Source organism: Eucyclogobius newberryi, unplaced genomic scaffold (genome assembly GCF_026437365.1).
Source record: "Eucyclogobius newberryi isolate DKJ021-1_F unplaced genomic scaffold, fEucNew1.0.hap1 SCAF_21, whole genome shotgun sequence".
NCBI classification, from domain to species: domain Eukaryota; kingdom Metazoa; phylum Chordata; class Actinopteri; order Gobiiformes; family Gobiidae; genus Eucyclogobius; species Eucyclogobius newberryi.
In genome coordinates, this window is record NW_027315846.1 from 11,893,640 (window position 1) to 11,913,343 (window position 19,704).

At 37.8% G+C, this 19,704-nt stretch overlaps 2 protein-coding genes across 4 annotated transcripts; both read left to right on the forward strand.

Annotated features, from left to right (window-relative positions):
* Positions 1 to 153: 153 nt before the first annotated feature.
* ganc (glucosidase, alpha; neutral C) lies at positions 154 to 8,260 on the forward strand. Its single transcript, XM_072458216.1, has 25 exons — positions 154 to 333; positions 1,123 to 1,185; positions 1,260 to 1,362; positions 1,452 to 1,579; positions 1,998 to 2,174; positions 2,243 to 2,264; positions 2,334 to 2,394; positions 2,629 to 2,725; positions 2,836 to 3,016; positions 3,274 to 3,418; positions 3,907 to 4,142; positions 4,327 to 4,453; positions 4,967 to 5,046; positions 5,128 to 5,271; positions 5,342 to 5,438; positions 5,542 to 5,643; positions 6,132 to 6,306; positions 6,485 to 6,553; positions 6,708 to 6,772; positions 6,849 to 6,925; positions 7,000 to 7,074; positions 7,157 to 7,270; positions 7,534 to 7,646; positions 7,748 to 7,851; positions 8,082 to 8,260. The coding sequence occupies exons 1-25, from the start codon at positions 305 to 307 to the stop codon at positions 8,192 to 8,194; spliced, it is 2,697 nt and encodes an 898-aa protein (XP_072314317.1). The 5' UTR covers positions 154 to 304; the 3' UTR covers positions 8,195 to 8,260.
* Positions 8,261 to 8,864: 604 nt separating this feature from the next.
* Positions 8,865 to 19,141, forward strand: capn3a (calpain 3a, (p94)). 3 transcript variants are annotated; one of them, XM_072458213.1, is made up of 21 exons: positions 8,866 to 9,513; positions 10,132 to 10,201; positions 10,993 to 11,111; positions 11,183 to 11,316; positions 11,525 to 11,693; positions 11,771 to 11,854; positions 12,007 to 12,101; positions 12,540 to 12,617; positions 12,691 to 12,851; positions 13,056 to 13,225; positions 13,902 to 13,913; positions 14,030 to 14,238; positions 14,984 to 15,020; positions 15,583 to 15,660; positions 16,148 to 16,202; positions 16,565 to 16,629; positions 17,259 to 17,327; positions 17,431 to 17,521; positions 17,907 to 18,023; positions 18,298 to 18,356; positions 18,810 to 19,141. In XM_072458213.1, the coding sequence occupies exons 1-21, from the start codon at positions 9,214 to 9,216 to the stop codon at positions 18,834 to 18,836; spliced, it is 2,199 nt and encodes a 732-aa protein (XP_072314314.1). In that variant the 5' UTR covers positions 8,866 to 9,213; the 3' UTR covers positions 18,837 to 19,141. The 3 variants fall into 3 exon arrangements, with proteins under 3 accessions (XP_072314315.1, XP_072314314.1, XP_072314316.1); XM_072458215.1 differs by having other exon boundaries at positions 8,873 to 9,513; positions 17,431 to 17,509; XM_072458214.1 differs by lacking the exon at positions 13,902 to 13,913 and having other exon boundaries at positions 8,865 to 9,513; positions 13,056 to 13,218; positions 14,011 to 14,238.
* Positions 19,142 to 19,704: the final 563 nt, after the last annotated feature.

Sequence of the window (19,704 nt, forward strand, 5' to 3'; positions counted from 1 at the left end):
TGATGTCAACAAACAAACCATTGGTAGACTCTTTTTTTTCAATAACATTCTAAAGAATATTTTGAGCCAACATCAGGATATTTGCTGTGCTTTTATTTCTTAACGACTGGCGGAAGTCCGGTTGTATCACACCCGACCAGGTGCAGCTGTTTCAGGGAAGTGCGGGCAAGTGTCTGGCCAAATGTCACATGTTATTGAAGCATGTGTTATTGAAGCTTCTCATTTAATATTGCACCTGTTTTTCCTTTCTGCAGACAGATACACAAGTGCACCGAGCGGCCAATGAGAAAATGTGATTTCTGTGATGAAAATGGCGGAAGCGAATGTCACCAGGTATAAACAAGGTTTTATTTAGCAAAATGTTCCAAGGTGACGTTGACCTAAGCTATTGTACCCAATGTAATACATCCATGATTATACCATATATCACCATTTAGCCTATGTGTTCTAAGTACCCTACATCACCGAGTCAATGTTGTATTAATGGGAATATTAAGTTTGTATAGTTTTTTATATATACTGTATGAATCTACTGCAACTCTTTCTATTACTATTTTGTTACTCAGTAACAAAGTAGTAATAGAAAGTGTTGTTGTTATTCAAGGTAACTAAGCCAGTGTTATAACCATACTTGTCTAAATTTTAAAACATCTATGGTCTGTGTGCTTTTACAGTCTATACTTTTTACTTTTCTACATTTGATAGCAATTGTATTTGTCTGTAATTTCTATACTCCACTACATTATGAACTGGATTGAAAAGAAAAGTACATTTCTTTATGGTTTGAATTGAGGGTTTGTTGCTGTTGTTTTTTACCAAATGTCCTCTCTTCTCTCTCTTCCCTCATTTCTCACTCATCTGTCCTGTCTAATAAAGCCTGCGGGCCAAAAAAATTAAGAAAATAATTCAATAGTATTGACAAAATCACTACATTTGACGCTTTTCAAAATCTGTGCGAAATACTTTTACTTATTATTTTAAACACAATTGATTACTTCTTCCACCACTGCTTAGGTTACATTATTAACTGTACATCTGGTTATGTTTTCACTTAGTTTAAAGTCTTTGTTTTATTATTTACGTTTGTAATTGTTTGTAATTGTTTATCATTGATTTCTGCAGTGTTGTGCCTAATGATGAAGGGAAGGACAAGTTTAAGAAAAGTGATCATGTTGCTTTCTACAGGTGAACCATCAAATCTCATTTAGTTTAATTTTGTTTGAAAATTATGTTAAAAAAATGATGTTTGTTTGAATAAGACGGCAGATACAGGGCCCTAACAGACTGTATCGGACCCTTTTGGAGTCCATGGTGCTCAAAGAAAATGGAGCTCATTTTGAACTGCTGGAGACCGACACAGAGGTCTGTATTTACTATCAATAAAGATGACAGAACTACTGTTAAAATGTTAGTAAAAGTAGAAGTATATATAACATTAACTTATTTCGCAGACCAAGCTGCACTTAATTCTGTCGCCCTGTAAAAACAACACCATAAGGATATTGATAGATGAACTTCAGCCCATTAAAGATCGCTTCAGAGTCCAAGATGTGATAACAGCTGAGCCTCCATCTGAGAGGTAAAGGGTGCCCAGGAAATTGTGTCAAATAATGTTATTCTAATTCTGGGGGTGGGCGATATTGACAAAAATGAACATGGTAGAAAGAGTATCAATGATGTTGATGACTACCGTTGAGGGAATACATTGACCTATGAATCAACGTCTCAATTTTTTCTTTCCATATCTCTAAGACAGGATATGTGTGTAAATGTTTTGGTTCACGTTTCGGACAAAACAAATGGACCATAAAATAATCCACCAAATTGCAGAAATATCACTTTGTACCTTTTTTTTGGAAGACTGGACAAGATGTTCTATAGTAATTCTAATTTTGCATATCTCCAGAGTAATAATTGTGATATCATATTTTTTTTTAACATACCTCTCACCTCTAATTCATTCATAAAAGTATATTTTCACTTCTTTTTGTCTCTAGGGTAAGGGTGGAAAAGCAGACTAAAGACTCAGTTACGCTCTCCTGGTCATCTGGACATTATCTGGCCTGTGTTTGGTGTTTCCCGTTCCACATAGAGATCTTCTGCGAAAATGAAGTGATCGCAACATTTAACCCAAAAAATAAACTCTGGTTCGAGACATTGCAGGATCCTAAAATGTAAGGTACACAAAACTGACTCTAAACTACACTAACAGTTGAAAATAACACATGATATTGTGTTTTAGGGCAACATCTAGCACTGTGGAGGTGAGAAGAGTATGATTGTAAGACACGTTTATGTTCAACATTTAAATTCTTAATATATGTCAAAAACAGGAGGACAGCCATTCATTATGGAAAGAGACCTTTAGACAGTTTGTGGATTACAAGACCAATGGTATGTTATCTGTTGAATCGTCTCATTTCACACAATGTAGAGGGTGAATTTAGTTAAAGCATTATCCATGGGGAAAACTACATGAATTTGATCAACTGATTACTTTAGTCAACAATTATCTACTTAATTCAACTAGACATTATATAGTGCAAAATCTACCTACACCTAACTATATTGACAACCATGATTAAAGCAGAAGAAGTAAGGTTTAGTTTATAAAATATATCTCCTCAGGTCCCAGCAGTATTGGAGCAGATCTGCGACTTCATGGTTCCAGTCATGTCTACGGTCTCCCTGAACATGCTGACCGACTGCAGCTCAGAGACACCAGGCATGCTAATACAAACCATATATACATAAAAAATAGGATATTTTGCATTTATGCATACAGAAACTAAATAAAATACATCTTTGTATATTTATTAAATGATCCAATTCCAGAGAGGGTGAACCTTACCGGCTGTATAACCTGGACGTCTTTGCCTACGACTTAAACAGTCCTTTTGGGTTGTACGGCTCTGTCCCCTTTGTATTGGCCCACTCCTCAAACCAAACACTGGGAGCTTTTTGGTTGAACGCTTCAGAAACATTTGTAAATGTTCACTACAGTTCCACTGATAAGGTAGGACTGCTACTTACTTTATTTTACTGGTAGTTCAAAACCCAAATACTGTATGAAGGAACAGGAGTAAAAACACACAGAAACATTTTATATTACAATTGCAAACAGAAAAACACATGGACAGTGCAATATGCCAGAATGCCAGCTTTACTAACAAATTTACATTTATTATGACTTATTTGCCTGTTAATTGGTATTAATTGTGAAATTAAATAATATTTGCTACTGTAAAATGTATTTCTTGACGTTTGATCCAGGACGACTCGGCTCCAACCTCAAAGAGGAGGCGCACACTTCCCCACACAGACCTCCACTGGCTCTCTGAGAGCGGAGTCATCGACTGCAGGATTCTTCTGGGACCTCAACCAAAACAAGTCTTTACACAGTACGCCCTGCTCACAGGTTTGTAATTAACATGTTTACTTTATGTTACACTCAAATGCTTTACCAAAAATCTTCTGTCGGCATTCGTTTAAAATTTTTTTTAATGCAAATACTTACTAAAACTAAAGCTAGTATCAAAACTAAATAGTAACTTGAGTACCATAAGTATTGATAGAAAAAAAAAATCCCATATGCGTAAACACACAAAATTAGATCTTTCCTGAATAGTTTTAGAATGTTGTTGATCTGTTCATGAGTTTCTGCTTCAATTGTAAATTGCTATGGCAATAGTGCTAATCTTCCATCACTCTGAAACCCATCCATAGATATCAGATATCACTACAATAAAACACATTGTAATGTAAAAGAAAGAATATATATAATTATTGGCCTATCAATATTGGTATTGAAGCTTTTTCTTTGTCGAAATTGAGTTTAAAATGTTACTGTGTCAACACTATCTGGCACGAGTTGTTGAATCGTTGTAATCGTTTTCTCTCTTTCAGGATTCCAGTCGCTGCCCCCTCAGTTTGCTCTCGGATACCATCAGTGCCGCTGGAACTATGACGATGAGACTGATGTTAAAGCTGTAGACGCTGGATTTGACCTTCATAAAATCCCATACGACGTCATTTGGTTGGACATCGAACACACAGACGGGAAACGCTACTTCACCTGGGACCCTGAACATTTTCCCAAACCTATAGAACTACAGCGCCACCTACAGAAGAAGAAGAGAAAGGTGTGTGTGAATGTGGCACAGCCTATTCAAGGATGAATCTCAAACTGTGTTGTGTTGTTCAGGCCGTTATCCCCGTAAACATGTTACTTCCAAAACCAAATATTAAGAAGTGGTAGAGTGAGAACGACTCATGTAAAAAAAATAAAAGAAATAAATATTATATATGTTGTACTTACATTTTCAGCTGATTGTTATAAGTGACCCCCACATCAAGCTGGACTCTGATTGGCCGCTGTTCTGTGAGGCCCGGGACAGTGGACACGTCGTAAAAGACAGAGAAGGGAAGATGTTTAAGGGCTCCTGTTGGCCAGGTAATAGTGTTTGAATCACACAGACATATTGTGCTTTTTATGGCATTTAGTATTAAACTATTAAACTAAATGTCTTATCCCCCATTTCACACTGTACTTTCCTGCCAATAAAGCCTACGGGCAGCAAAATCAATCAGAATTTTAAACTATATCATACATAGATCATGATTTCACATTTTCTTTATTGGAAAATACAAAATTGATCTAAAATGGACAATAGAACAGAAATCTATTGACTCACTGTTTGAAATGGCCAACTAGAGAAGCCTTACCTCTTCTTAGAAGTTTTACTTTACCTTTTTATCCCTATGAACCCGAGTCTGAATTTAATAATCAGAAGTCGTACAGTGCAGTGGGCGGAGATAGGGTGGAGGTGAAAAGATTATTTTCTGAGCCCTCAATCAAGCCTTGTAGGCAGGATTACTCAAACTTTGAGTAAGCTTGTAACAACAAGGTAGTAAATTTTACATTTACATGTCCTAGTTTTGTGTGTTAAATGCACTGTATCACTAGGTGAATCCTGTTACTTGGATTTCACAAACCCAGCCACACGCTCGTGGTACTCCAGATGCTTTTCTCTCAGTAACTACAAGGTAAGCCCTTGAACACTAATATACATTTAAATGAAACAATGTACATTGTTTACAGATACAATAATTTATTTATTTTATCAGGGGTCAACGTCTTCATTGTTTGTGTGGAACGATATGAATGAACCGTCTGTGTTTGATGGACCAGAGCAGACGATACCCAAAGACGCAGTGCACTTTGGAGGCTGGGAGCACAGAGACCTACACAACATGTATGGCTTCTATCAAGTAAGGCTCCATCTTTTACAGAGACATCAACAATATTAAGAGTGCATTATGGAGATGTGTACTTTTTTAGCAAATGGCAACTGCTGAAGGCCTGGTAACTCGGTCTGGTGGACAACATAGGCCATTTGTGCTGTCACGCTCCTTTTTTGCTGGTTCACAGAGATTTGGTTTGTAATTGTACTTCAGAATTTTGTAAGCAATTGAAAGACTTAAACCACTATTGATTTGATTACGTATGTATTTTCTAAATCTAAAACAACATAATTCTAGGTGCAATATGGACCGGGGACAATGTGGCGACCTGGGATTATCTGAAGATCTCAATACCGATGGTGTTGTCCCTAAGTGTGGCAGGAATAGCATTTTGTGGAGGTAAAGAACTATTACTTTACTTCTTTTTTGCTGCTTAAATTGGGAATATTACCTCCCTCCTCTAAGCCTATCCTCAACATCCTCTTTTCCTAGGTATTAACTCTCATTATTACACCTCCTCCATTCTGGCCATTCTTACTCCTTACTTTACCATTGTTGTCACTAGCAGCTTTACAACAGGTTTTGTACTTTTGTCTGTGCCGCTTTCTTTTTACCAAACTTTATTATAGAAAGGGGTGGGCACGATTTTTTGGCGGGTTATCTTGATCATAATATCCAAGCAATCCATCCAAACTGTGCAAAAACATACCTGTAAATGTTTATTTTGTAGTTTAAGTATAGAATCAGAAAGTGACAATAAAACAACAGAAATTAAAATAAAGTAGTATATCCTCATTTGAAAGATTACACTGCAAGTTTCTCCAATGATATACGTCCCATTCCTAATTGCAGATTTCTTTAATGAAAACATCTTAAATCTTTTTCAGCGGATGTGGGTGGTTTTGTCCAGGATCCTGAGCCTGAGTTACTGGTCCGTTGGTACCAGGCCGGTGCGCTTCAGCCGTTTTTCCGAGGACATTCTGCCCAACAGACAAAGCGCCGCGAGCCCTGGCTGTTTGGTGAAGAAGTCACCGCTGCAATTCGCATTACTGTCCAGCAGAGGTCCTCAACACACATTTATTTTATTTGCAGCTATTATACTTTTACCACTAGAGTAGAACCAGATATACACTTGAGTAAAAGTATTGTTCACTTAAATCTATTATCAAGTGTATTTCTGCTGATTTATGTAAATATATACAGTATATTTATGTTTTATCAGTTTTTTTCTTTTTCACAGATATCAACTCCTACCGTATTGGTACACATTGTTTTACTGGGCTCACACAATGGGACAACCTCCTCTCAGGTCATTTGCATAGCATGTTTTTATTGGCTTTTACTGTATTTGAGACAAATAAATGTATGTAATGTATGTATTATATTCATTTTCTTTATATAATATGTTTTTAAAAAGGGTATTATGAATTGTGATTAATTAATTGAGTCATATAAAACCACAGACCTTTATGGGTGGAGTTCCCAACAGAGGAGGAAACCTTTGCCGTGGACAACGAATACACAATTGGTAATTTAAAGCCATGGATTATATCAAAATGGTGTTGTTGCATCTAGATTTCTCACATCTTCACTCTCTCCTGCAGGTGGCGCTCTCTTGGCCTGTCCTATCACTGACCCTGGTGTCCAACAAGTCCACGTCCTACTTCCTGGCCCAGAAGAGGTAAATAAACCGATGTATCTATTATGTGCCAGTATCTAAAAAAAATATGAAAATTAACCACAATTTTATTTTAGATCTGGTATGACGTCCAATCATTGCAAGTGCACAAAGGAGGCAGGAATGTTAGACTGCTTGTCACCATGGATACTGTATGTATATATATTAATATTTATTACACTCTGGTGACATTATGCTGGGGAAAAGAGTAATTAAAGCTTTTGTTTGCTATAGGTTCCCGTGTTTCAGCGTGGAGGGACGATCATTTGCCGGGCGACGGGCAGCGGTTCATGTGCAGCGGAATTTCAGCAGTTACCGCTCGGCTTGACTGTTGCGCTGAACTCTCAGGTGAGTTGCATCTGTGGGGGAAAAAATCCCACAAAACATCAAATAAAATCAGCGTTTTTTTGAACTGTTAGCATGTTAGAACGGCGCTACTACTGGGACAGCAAAAAAACACCCCAATCAGCTTCTGTAGTTCTCATTGAAATAATAAGAATAACAAATAATAATGATAACAAAAGACTATGGAAGATCACATAACTGGGCCTAAAACATGAATAGCAAGAATAGTCAGAAGGTCTAATGGTGTTTTGCTATTTTTAAAACAGGAATTTGCTGAAGGAGACCTATATCTGGACGATGGTTATTCATTTATGTACCAGGACGCAAAGGCCTTCTGTCTACGCAGGTTCAAGATGGACTTTGGTCGACTCTGCTCCCGGTGAAAAAAACAACTCCTATTTTTCACATAATCTGACAAAATCTTTGTTTATTTTGCTTAGTTGAATGTTTTTATTAACCATTATATATATGTTTTTTCAGTCCATTTAGTGAAGAAGGATCATTTGACTGTGAAACAGTTGTACAGTCAGTTACGATTATGGGGCTGAAAAGTAAACCATCCACTGTAGTTTTACATGTTTCAGGTAAGAAATTAACAATGGCATGTACAGGCTACTCGAAATACAAGAATGGATAGAAAAATGCCAGATTTTGCCTATAACGTCCGCTTTTTGACATTAGATCTGAGCCCTATAAATAATTTTGTTTTACAACTGTCTGTTATTTATTTGAAATGCTTCATATTGTCATGATTTATACGTTTTTCATTGTCTGAATACAATTGGTTTAATTAATTATACTTTTTTTTGGTCAGGTTCTGAGGCGAAACATGCCTTTGAGTTTGATGAAAGCCGCTGTATTTTGACCTTGGACAGCCTGAACCTCAAAGTGACGAGAGACTGGGACATACAGATAGGTCACCACTGATGCATCACTTAATGCTAAATATGAATTTGAAAAGTGTACGTAAACGTTTTATTAATGAAATCTGCATTTATCGAGGTATATCTGCTGCACTGATTGAAGTACATAGAAGATGTATTACCCCTTGTGTGTGACCTGACCTTTTTTAAAATGGTTAACCCTTGAAAGTGGCACAAAAGGAAACATCTAGAGGCAAAATCAGCCATTGTCAATGATACCAGAAGGAACTGTGATTGTGTTGTTGAGCAACAAATTCTGCCTTTACTGCGTGTTTACAGGGAGTAATATTTGTGATATTATATAATGCCACTACTTTCTTTAGAGCCGTATTATTAGAACTACATTTTAGTTCTAATAATACGGCGTTTTAATTATTAATACATTTTTAATTAAAATATTGGCTCAGAGTTGCTTAAATCTAGGTATTAAGATGAGTTGCCCAAATAATATTACTTATTTGGGCAACATTATTTTGTCTACACTGCTTCTTGTTTGTATACCATTATGTATAATTGATTATTTTATTAAAGGTGTTTTCAATTGAATATATTTTACTAGAGGACAACTTGACTGCACAGTACCAATATTTGAAGATGACCCAAATCATAACATCTAAAAGACACGTACAAGCAGATGGAATACGATGATAAATTGTGTAATATTTTGGGTGCCAAACATAGGATAGTTGCACCAGTTGTGGTTGTGCTGAGGCTGCCGTTGTCCCAACACAATAGGTTTAAATGGCCTGAATGCCTTCTGCTGAGATAGGCAATGCCCTCACCACTCTTTACATGCCCATTGGCCTTTGTGTCACACAACAATGATGGCACCAAACTCCCCTGTCGCCCAATGAGAAGGCAACGTGTTCAGGGCCAGCTCCTGCGTGCGTGTGGCAATGCAAAGGTGAATTGACGTGAATTTTAGAGCAGATCTGGTGACGAAGAGGGAGGGGTGTGCTCACACAAAGGGAACAGCCAATCAGAAAATAGCTGTTTGGATTTATGCCAGGTTTTTAGGCTTGTATGACTTTAGTACAAGCTGCAAAAGTCAAAATATTGAGTGGCGACAAGATGCCCTATACGCCGTCCGGATTCTTTTGCGACCGCCTGATCCGAGAGAGGGAGAGGCGCGATGGGGAAGGGTCACTGAGCAAGCCTCTGAGGTTTAACGGGCAGGACTACAACACTCTGAGACAGGAGTGTGTCCAGAGGAAGGCTCTGTTTGAGGATGACTCTTTCCCGGCCACAGTGGAGTCTTTGGGCTTCAAGGAGCTCGGACACAAATCAAGCAAAGTCAAGAACATCGTCTGGAAACGGCCCAAGGTACAAGGATTTAAGGGATTGGAGTTGAAACAAAAAAAAGCAGACTTGTTATGTGGTGTTTTGAGTTGCAGGATGATATTGGCCTATTTTGGATTATTTGAAGACTTTTATGGGATTACAACACTGGATTGATTGTAGTTGTTAACTGTCGCTACATAAATATTAATTGATTTGAAAAAGTATCAATACTGGAAAAATACATAAGTAGGACAACTCTGGTCCTTTTCTAGTTTTACAATAGTATTGCTCTAAATCAGAACTAGTTAGACCACCTAATAATTATATGGAATCTACTACAATCCTTTAGAAAATTATAATCTATTGTCCCCCAAAAAAATGTTTTTATCATTATTTTGGTATTGACATTGGTAATGAGTATCAAGCTTTTCCCTTAGAATCGAAATTGGGTTTGAAATGTTTGTATTGGGACAACTCTAATGGGAGGGACAAAAACACTAATAACTTAAACTAATTTAACAGTGTACAAATTAAATATAATGCAATTGTAATAACATGTTAATATTGTATTCAACATTGGGTTGATAATAGAATTTGTACTTATATTTGTTTTATATTTTATAGTTTGTATTATATATTTTTTTCCCCCCACTTTTCAAGGAAATTTGTGACAACCCTCAGTTCATTGTTGGTGGAGCCAGCAGGACTGACATCTGTCAAGGAGATTTGGGTAAGTCTTTGATGACAATAGCAATGTTCTGCTGCTGATACATTTATTATTATCATCCATGGGTTAAATAAATTGTAGGTATTATTTTTTCTGTTCCAACTAAATAATTTCTGAGATCATGTGAAGTGCATTCATAAAAATAGGTACATTTGATCTTAATCTTTACGGTAACACCGGTGGTATCATTACAGTACTGCAGCTTGAGCTTCTGTGTTGTTGGTTCTAGCAGGCGGTGTTTGTCAGTAAAGCTGAATGTTCCATACATCTCCCCTGCTCACATGCCTTTGAACTCGATGCGGCCTCCTATATTGTGCTTAGTGTATGGGAGGGGAATCCAACCTGCAGCACTTCTCATTGTTGTCCCAAACTAGTCCCAAATAAAAGGGGGCAGAGGGACAAAGGTTTCTGTTCGACTAACTGTTCCCTGTTGTTAAGAAAATTACATTGTTTTGGTCACATACAGCTGAATCATAAATCCCAGCGTTCAGCACTCAACCAGGCCTTATTCCATAGAGAAATACCTTTTGATATTTAATTTGGTTTGGCACAAAAAAGTCTAAAAAAACTTTTTATATGGACACATATCACAATGTGTCCATATAAAAAGCTTTTTTAGACTTATGGGGATGCTTTGCAAGTTGGAACATATGAAAAATAGTCCTGCTGGTTAAAACACGTTTTAGCCCACAAACGTTGGTGGGTTGATCCTTTCTCCCACTGTAGTTCATAATGTCTTTGTGTTCTTGGACAAGACTCATCACCTACATACTTAAATATACCTCTATGTGCAGGTGACTGCTGGCTGCTGGCTGCCATCGCATGTCTGACTCTATATGAGAAACTCTTGTATCGTGTTATTCCTCATGAGCAAAGTTACTCAGACAAATACGCTGGTATCTTCCACTTCCAGGTTAGATCTTTTACTAGAATAATTATCAAATATTAATATATTTCTTACAGTGTGTACACTGTTTCCTGTAGTTCTGGCGCTATGGCGACTGGGTGGACGTTGTCATTGACGACCGGATCCCAACCGTCAATAACCAACTGGTCTTCACCAAGTCAGCTGAGAGGAACGAGTTTTGGAGCGCCCTGCTGGAGAAGGCCTACGCCAAGTCAGTTATAGATATATGCATTTCTTAATGTTTATGTATATAGCCATTTGAAGTAGAACTAAGATCCGCCACAAGAATGATTCAAAAACAGTAAAGTTCACGATCCCAAACACTATTGGGACAACAAAGTGTCTATAGACATGATGCAATACATAATACTGTCTTTACATGTCCTTAAACCCCCTTTAACTTCTGCCCCTCTGCCCAGGCTGCACGGCTCCTACGAGGCTCTGAAGGGTGGGAACACGACTGAAGCCATGGAGGACTTCACTGGAGGAGTCACTGAGTTTTACGAGATGAAGGAGGCGCCAAAAGAGCTGTACAAGATCATGAAGAAGGCTTTGGAGCGAGGATCTCTGATGGGATGCTCTATCGATGTAAGGCTGACAGATTCACCTGAAGCTTTTCTTTTTGTCTTTTTGATATGATTTGTTATTTATTTGTTTTATTTTAGTCACTTGTTCCCGCTCGGTTTGAGACGCGCACTGTGACTGGACTAGTGAAAGGTCACGCCTACTCAGTCACGGCTGTGGAGGAGGTAAGTGTTATGGTTATTTTTAGTTGGAACATAAAAGGGAAATAATTACACAATAAAAATGAAGAAGTGAAAAACAATTGATAAAAATCCAAGTTACGACAAATAATAAAATATGAACAGCACAATATTTGAGTAATACATGTTGTTTGCAGTGTAGACCATCTCAGAACAAGGAGTCTAAAGTTCGTCTGGTGAGACTCAGAAATCCCTGGGGTCAAGTCGAGTGGAATGGGCCCTGGAGTGACAAGTACGAAAAATTATGATTAATGTTATTTAGATGTATTTGAATATACCCTGACTTTTTTCAGTCAGGGTATGTAGCTTGTGCTTTTGGTTTAAAAAAAGGAACTACAATCTCAACTGAATCTGTGTCGCCAGTATTATAATCTGCAGAGTTTGGACACATTCATTCATCTTTTACGGCTTGTTCCCGTTAGCGGTCGCGGGTCATTGACAAATGGTGTTACTATTGAGGACATATCCGTTGTTTTTTTTCATTCTCAGTAAATGGACAGGCCATGTCTCATACGGCCATCATGTCCAATGTATTTGTAATTAAAAAACAGATCAACATCAAACTGTTAGTTGTAAGAGCAATTTTTTGTTTGAACTTGTATCTAGGGACAGAAAATTCTACATACCCTCCCTTTATTTGCAATGACCATTATTACGTTGACATTCTCAGCTCTAAGGAATGGGCCACATTGCCTAAAGCTGAGAAGGAGAAGCTACAACACCAAAACGCAGAGGACGGAGAGTTCTGGTGAGTTACAAACAATACTTTAATTCTATATTGTCGTCGATGTTCATTTATTAGTTTTGATCTGTGGCTTCAGGATGTCATTTGAGGACTTTAAGAAGAACTACACAAAGATTGAGATCTGCAACTTGACTCCTGACGCTCTGGAAGACGACAAGATCCACAAATGGACCGTTTCTGTCAACGAGGGCCGCTGGGTCAGAGGATGCTCCGCTGGAGGCTGCAGGAACTACCCAGGTAACTCACTGCTCCATGCTTTATACATAATAAACCTCATGGAGACAGGATATTTTGTTACAAATGACCTTTATAAATGCAGGCTTTGCAATGCTAAAAGCTAAAAACGTCTATTTAACTTGATTGTAATTACTTGTGACGAGCTATCTAATAGAGTTCTTCAAAATCAAGCACATTGTGTCCACATTTACGTCCCGTTCACAGACACGTTCTGGACCAACCCTCAGTACCGTCTGCGTTTACTGGAGGAGGACGATGACTCTGAGGAGGGCGAGGTCGGCTGCACGTTTGTGGTGTCTCTGATGCAGAAGAACAGGAGGAAGGAGCGCAAAATGGGAGCCAACTTGTTCACCATCGGGTTCGCCATCTACGAGGTGAGCTGTGGAGGAAGAGGAGTCTTTGCTTTCATAAAGACAAAAAAAACTTATAGTAAATAGGGCTGTACAATTAATCTAATTTTAATCAAGTCATCACTTATTGTCAATGATCAGCTTGGGTCCACATCCTCTGTCAGTAAAAGCACGTAGTTTGAAGCATGTGAGTTCATACTGTGGAGGAGAGATATGTTTTTTCTTGGCCAGTGCCGATACCAATATTTTAGAATCCAGTGCTGATCATTTTTAACATTATTTAGGACCGAGTTTGAACATTTTCTCCAAAACATATAATTTGAAGTAAACTCTATCACTGTCTATACAGCTCTCAGCTCTGCATAAGGAAAGTTTAAAAAATAAAAATAATATCAAATGTATATAATAAATATGTTTGAGACATCCACAGCTAAACAATATATTGGTATATTTCTACTCTGGGGGATGATTTTTATTTTTATTTTTTGCTTTAAACAATAATGATTAAAAGTCTCTATTGTTTATGTTAAGGAAATTAATATTGAAAGCCATTTTTATTAGTTTAGACAACATAAAAAAGCTGAAAACTGAAGTAATTTAAGTAATGTACAACCTCATTACATATTAATATTTGAGGTACTGAAATTGTTGTTATAATGCATGTCACAGTGACTAATTTGTCCTTTTGGATTCTCTTCAGGTGCCGAAGGAGGTAAGCCACTACTGATGTGCTTTTAAGAGATACATGTCAATTCCATCACACTGGTTTGTTTTTATTATTTTTGTTTTGCCGAGAACTCCTCAAACACGTTTTTGACCTCATTTCAGATGCATGGAAACAAGCAGCACATGCAGAAGGACTTTTTCCTGTTGAACCAGTCCAAAGCTCGCTGTAAATCTTTCATAAACCTGAGAGAGGTGACCCAGCGTTTCCGCCTGAGTCCCGGAGAATACGTGATCGTGCCGTCGACCTACGAGCCGCACCAGGAGGGAGAGTTCATCCTCCGGGTCTTCTCTGAAAAGAGGAACACTTCTGAGTGAGTCAGGGGTGAAAGGTCAAACGTCAAACTATAGAAATTCATATAATGATTCAATATTATTTTTTGCCCCTCAATAATCATTTCTGTATATTTAGCTAAAGCTAGAGCTTCTAACTGTGAAGACATAAGTTAATTAATCTCATGGTTCAGTATTAGTTCAGTATTATTTTACCTTGTTTTGAACAACAGTTTGGAATTGAATAGCATTTAAGTGAAACAACTTTCATGCATTACATTTTAACAGTACCTAGGCAGTTGAAACTAACTAAATGTAGTTGCTAATGGATATTGTTGTCTGTCTGTCTATATTCAATGTGTTTTTAAGTGTCTTGTCCAATGGGAGCGGGCTGGGGGAGATATTCGTCAGGGGGGACTTGTACTACCAAAAACAGACATTTTTAACAAAGATTTGATTTGTAGAATTGGACGAACTCGGGCCCAGTTCGAAGCTGTTATGGAATCTTTTTTAGGACAAGACACTACAGATTTGGTCGTTCAGCGGTAACTTTCATACAGCAACTCTCTGCTGCTGCTACTGCCTCAAACCTGGACCTGGTCAAGACCTGGGACCTGGGTCTTTGAGAAGCCTGAGAGTGGATGTCCAAGGCACAGATGTCACAGATGGAACTTGTTTTTACACATTCTGTTTACTTTAGCTTATAGCTTAGCATTAGCTGCAATAGGATAGTATGTAATGTAAAGTGATGATTTTGGTGACCACTGTTTGTCCATCTTTATTCAGGGAGATAGAGAACAGGATCGAGGCTGACCACCCCGTGGTAAGTAGCTACATTTTTGGTTGATTTTTATTTTTTATGACATTTCCAAGAGAACCAGGGCTGAAACGATAAATGGAAATAATAATGACTAGTCGACTATAAAATAATAACTGTACTTTGATCATTGTTATCACACATGCTATAGACCTTTTATAACAAAGACAGTGGAATTAATACATCAAAATGTCAAAAAAGACTAAATGGTAACTAATTATTATAACTAGAACCCTTCAGTCACCGTAAATCAACCTTAATGTATTTTATAACATTGTTTGACTAGTTGACTAATAAAAAAAATGTTGCTGACTTGGTCAACTACTAAAATAACCGTTTGTTACACCTTTGGGTTAGGGTAACTTTAAATATATATATATATATATATATATATATATATATATATATATATATATATATATATATATATATATATATATAACGGTTGTAAAAACTTACACCATCCTTGTCGAACTGCATCACAATAACTGAAGCATCTTTCTATGCATTTTTGAATATTGGAGCCTTATTTTTTTTAAGTAGGATAACTGTGTTTATATTATCTTAGCCTGCTCCAGCCTCGGCGGGCGAAGAGAGTGAAGAGGACCAACAGTTCAGGTCTATTTTTCAAGAAATAGCCGGTGATGTAAGTGTAGCCAATTATTTTAGAGCCTGTACTTTAAAGCTGGGGCTACTTAACCTTTTGTTTTTTGTAAATGAGAACATTTTGTGTTTTCTTCCAAAGAGCATCTTGTAAAAGCAGCACTTTGTGACAAAACCACTGCGCATTGACTGCTGTTAATAATTAAAAAAAAACATTTCTCGTCAAATAGCACTCTGGTTGGCTGTGCTTTGGTGGACCTCCAGAGTTTCACTTTGCCGTCTGAAAAAGCTGTTCTGAAGCCACTTTTGTGCCTTAAAATGATTGCATGTGGATATTAACAATGTGCCAAAAAGTTGTAAGAGACAGGAAGTTAGACAGAGTTTAATACCTTCTTCCAATTACGCGGTGTGATCAGGTACCCCAGCTTTAAATGGACAAAAGCCACATGTAATGAAATAGATATTAAATAGATTTATGTGTGTATAACATGCATTAGTTGTCCGTATATTTCCTTTGCTCGTCCTCACAGGAGATGGAGATAACAGCCAATGAACTGCAGAATGTCCTCAACAGAGTGCTCAAACGTAAGTCTCCAGTATAAACATCTGTAAAATCAATCAATAATATTGTCAATGTTGTTTTAAAGATACGCTAAATTGATTGGGCATATCATTTATACTAAAAATAGCAAAAAAGGCTGATTAGAAAAAAAAATTAACAAACTTATATGGATTTGATTTTTGCACCTTTGTGGGTAATTTTACTGTCTGACATTCAAATCTCGTCCAAAACATTTAAAGACATTTTTGCACATTATCAGAATATTATTATCAGAATAGCAATAAAAACAAAACATAGATATTATGGGTAATATTGCCCACCCTTATGCTTTATTTAATTGCATTTGTTTTCCTCACTGTATTGATTGTATGTTTGATGTTTCTAGACAAGGACATGAACACGGAGGGCTTCAGTCTGGAGAGCTGCAGGAGCATGATCGCTCTCATGGACGTATCCTTTGTTTTGAGTTTATTCAGGCCACTATATTTAAGATGCAACTGAGGCCAAGGCTTATTAAAGCATTGGGCAATTAAACAACCCAATTTGATATTCTGGGAGACAGTAAGTTAGTTAGTGTCCTTAACCTTTAAAAAACAGCAGCGCTTTTACGTACAGATTTAAATGTGTTTTTCAGGGCCTAAAAGCTGTAATACAATAATTCCCTGTGCTAAACTTTAAAAAAAATGTCCTCTTGAAAATTTGTATATTTTATTTATTCCCCAATAAATTGTACTGTGACAAAATCAGACTACTGTGCAATGTCCATATCTCATTGTAAAACACAAAATTGTGTAAGTAAGAGCCAGCCCGCGTGCTCTGTTATGGTCCACCTTGCCTCACTTCACCGTCTAAAAAAAAGTTCTAAAACGTCCAAAAAAGTTACTTATGTAAATACTAGCAATGTGTCAAGGGGTTTGTGAGAGCTAGGAAGTAGTTAGATTGATTTTACGATGTTCTTCCTCCTTTCACGGTTTAAAAATCAGGAACTCCGGCTGTAATTTACATTTTTTGATACAATATTTCATGATTGCCCATGTTTATGAGTAGTGTGTTTTGTTATTTCCTCAACTGTCCTTCAGATGGACGGGACGGGCCGACTGAACCTCCAGGAGTTCAGACATCTGTGGAACAAGATCAAGCAGTGGCAGGTGAGACGCTCTCGAACAATCAGAAATCTGTGCCATAAACACTTATCACGTTGACTCTAAATATATCCGTCCATTTTTGATACTCAGTCCATTTCATTTGCAGGGAATCTTCAAGCACTATAATGCCGACCAGTCCGGGAGCATCAGCAGCTACGAGATGAGGAACGCTGTCAACGATGCAGGTACAAACCAATGTAAAAATCATTTTAGTACATTTATATTTGGGGATTTTTAATTTATTTTTTTCATGAATGGGATGTAATAGTTTGGGCCAACATTCAGCACATTTTAATTTAGCGTTATGTTATGCTTTGTGGGAGCAAACTTGCAATGTCTCTAACTTTGTGAATAGGAAATTAAATAAATTACTCAAAATCAGCATTAGATTTACAGGTCTATTTGAATAAAATTCATAATTAGTAGTATATTGTTTGTATTAGCATCACACCAATACACATCAATTATGCTTTTTTTCTTTTGTAAATGTCACAAATATATGTATAATTTTAAACGTATCCTCTAAATGTTGTACCAAATGTTGTGGTCACTGTGCAGTCATGAGGCTTGTGTCCCTCCCAGGCTTCCGTCTCAATAACCAGCTGTACGACATCATCACCATGCGCTACGCCAACGAGAGCATGAACATCGACTTTGACAGTTTCATCAGCTGCCTGGTCCGACTGGAAGGCATGTTCAGTAAGTCACCAACACCTGAGAGAAAATTCGGTTTGTTTGTTTTATTGAGAAAGGGAATACAGTTACTTTCATCCGTCATCCGCCGCATGATTGGCCACTGCCATCTCTAGCATCTAGCTTCTTTTTATTGATCAACTTGAATTTTGAAAGAGTTCATTTTGTTTTTGGAGGATACTCTTGCCTCTTTTGTCACCACGTTTTTATCGATACGTTTTGAAAGGGTCATCTTAGTTCTCGTTGCGTCTCAGTTGTTGTGTGGTGTTTTTCTTCTCAGGGGCGTTCCAGGCCTTCGATCAGAGCGGAAATGGAACCATCAGCCTCAGTGTCCTGGAGGTGAGACTTCTTTGGGTATTTTCTCCCTGAAACTGATACTGTTAACTAAAGCCACTGCATGAGGGTTTAAATGGGACCGGCTATGCGCTGATTGGGAGCCACGGGGATGAGTAAATTGGGGGTGTTGATTGAGGATGGGAAAAACCTGGAGGAGTTCCACGAAAAGGAGGGATCTGACTCTCACAGACGGACAGGTGGACGCCCGACTTGGGTGCGTTGATTGAGGCTGGGGAGCAGGTGGCCCTGGCGTAGCAGAGGACGTAGATGGGTGGAGTTAGGTCTTCCAGGCTGAATTTACACAGGCTTCATTTCTATATCGTTACACCTCTTCCAGGAATATTGTGGAACATCCCTGGCAAAACAACAACACCTCCATGGAGACTTGATCGCTAGATAATTTACAATCGCTATGAAATATTTTTACCCGTTGTAACTTGATGTCCCCCTTTGCAGTGGCTCCAGTTGACCATGTACGCCTGAAGAGTCCGCTCTGCTCCAGACCTGGTTTTATCTCAGTTTGTTCACACCACTTCCGCTCCATCACAGCTCATCAGTTCTCCAGCCCGTCGTGACCATCGTCTTCACCACAGCCTTTTGCCGTTGTACAATTTTAATTCTCAGGCATCTAAAACAGAACAACCTCTATATTTCTGTCACAATACCTCACCATAATAGCCTTCTCTGACTTGTCAATAACTGTGTACCTCCATCTGTCAAACACACTGAGCAATAATCGTGTATGGAATGAATTGGTGGACAAGCAATAAACACGTGGACAAACACAACTTATAATTTTTTTTTTACACTATTGGTCAAGATCTCCTTCAGGCCTGGTTTGACATCCAGTCATTGTGCTCGAATCAGCTTTGACATTTAATTAAGTTGAATGCGTTTGATACCCAATAGCAATAATGATAATGTACTTGACATTTTCATGACAACCCAAGTTAGTTACAATTTAAGTTAGGTTTGCGGGCAGATCCAGTGAATTATCCTTCAACACTGCATTTCGATCACCCACTGCTCAACAGTTTAGTAGCATGAGATACACTTTTTAAATGAAAATCTAGCCCATTCTTTAATATGTGCATTAATATGGACATATAAGAAGTAACCAGGGAGAGCGCAGTCCTGCTACAACTACTACGTCAAGACTAGCTTAAACTTCTACTTAATCTACAAGTTGCTACTAAATGCAATGTTTTAATGCTGGGTCTGAAGGAGGTCCACGTTTACCCCCAGCTGTGGATGAATGGCAAGAGCATAGCTGACGCTTTCGAGTTTTGATCTGAAAATATGCATTTGAATGAAAATGGCTACTGGGTTGGACTGTGGCATTTTGTGATTT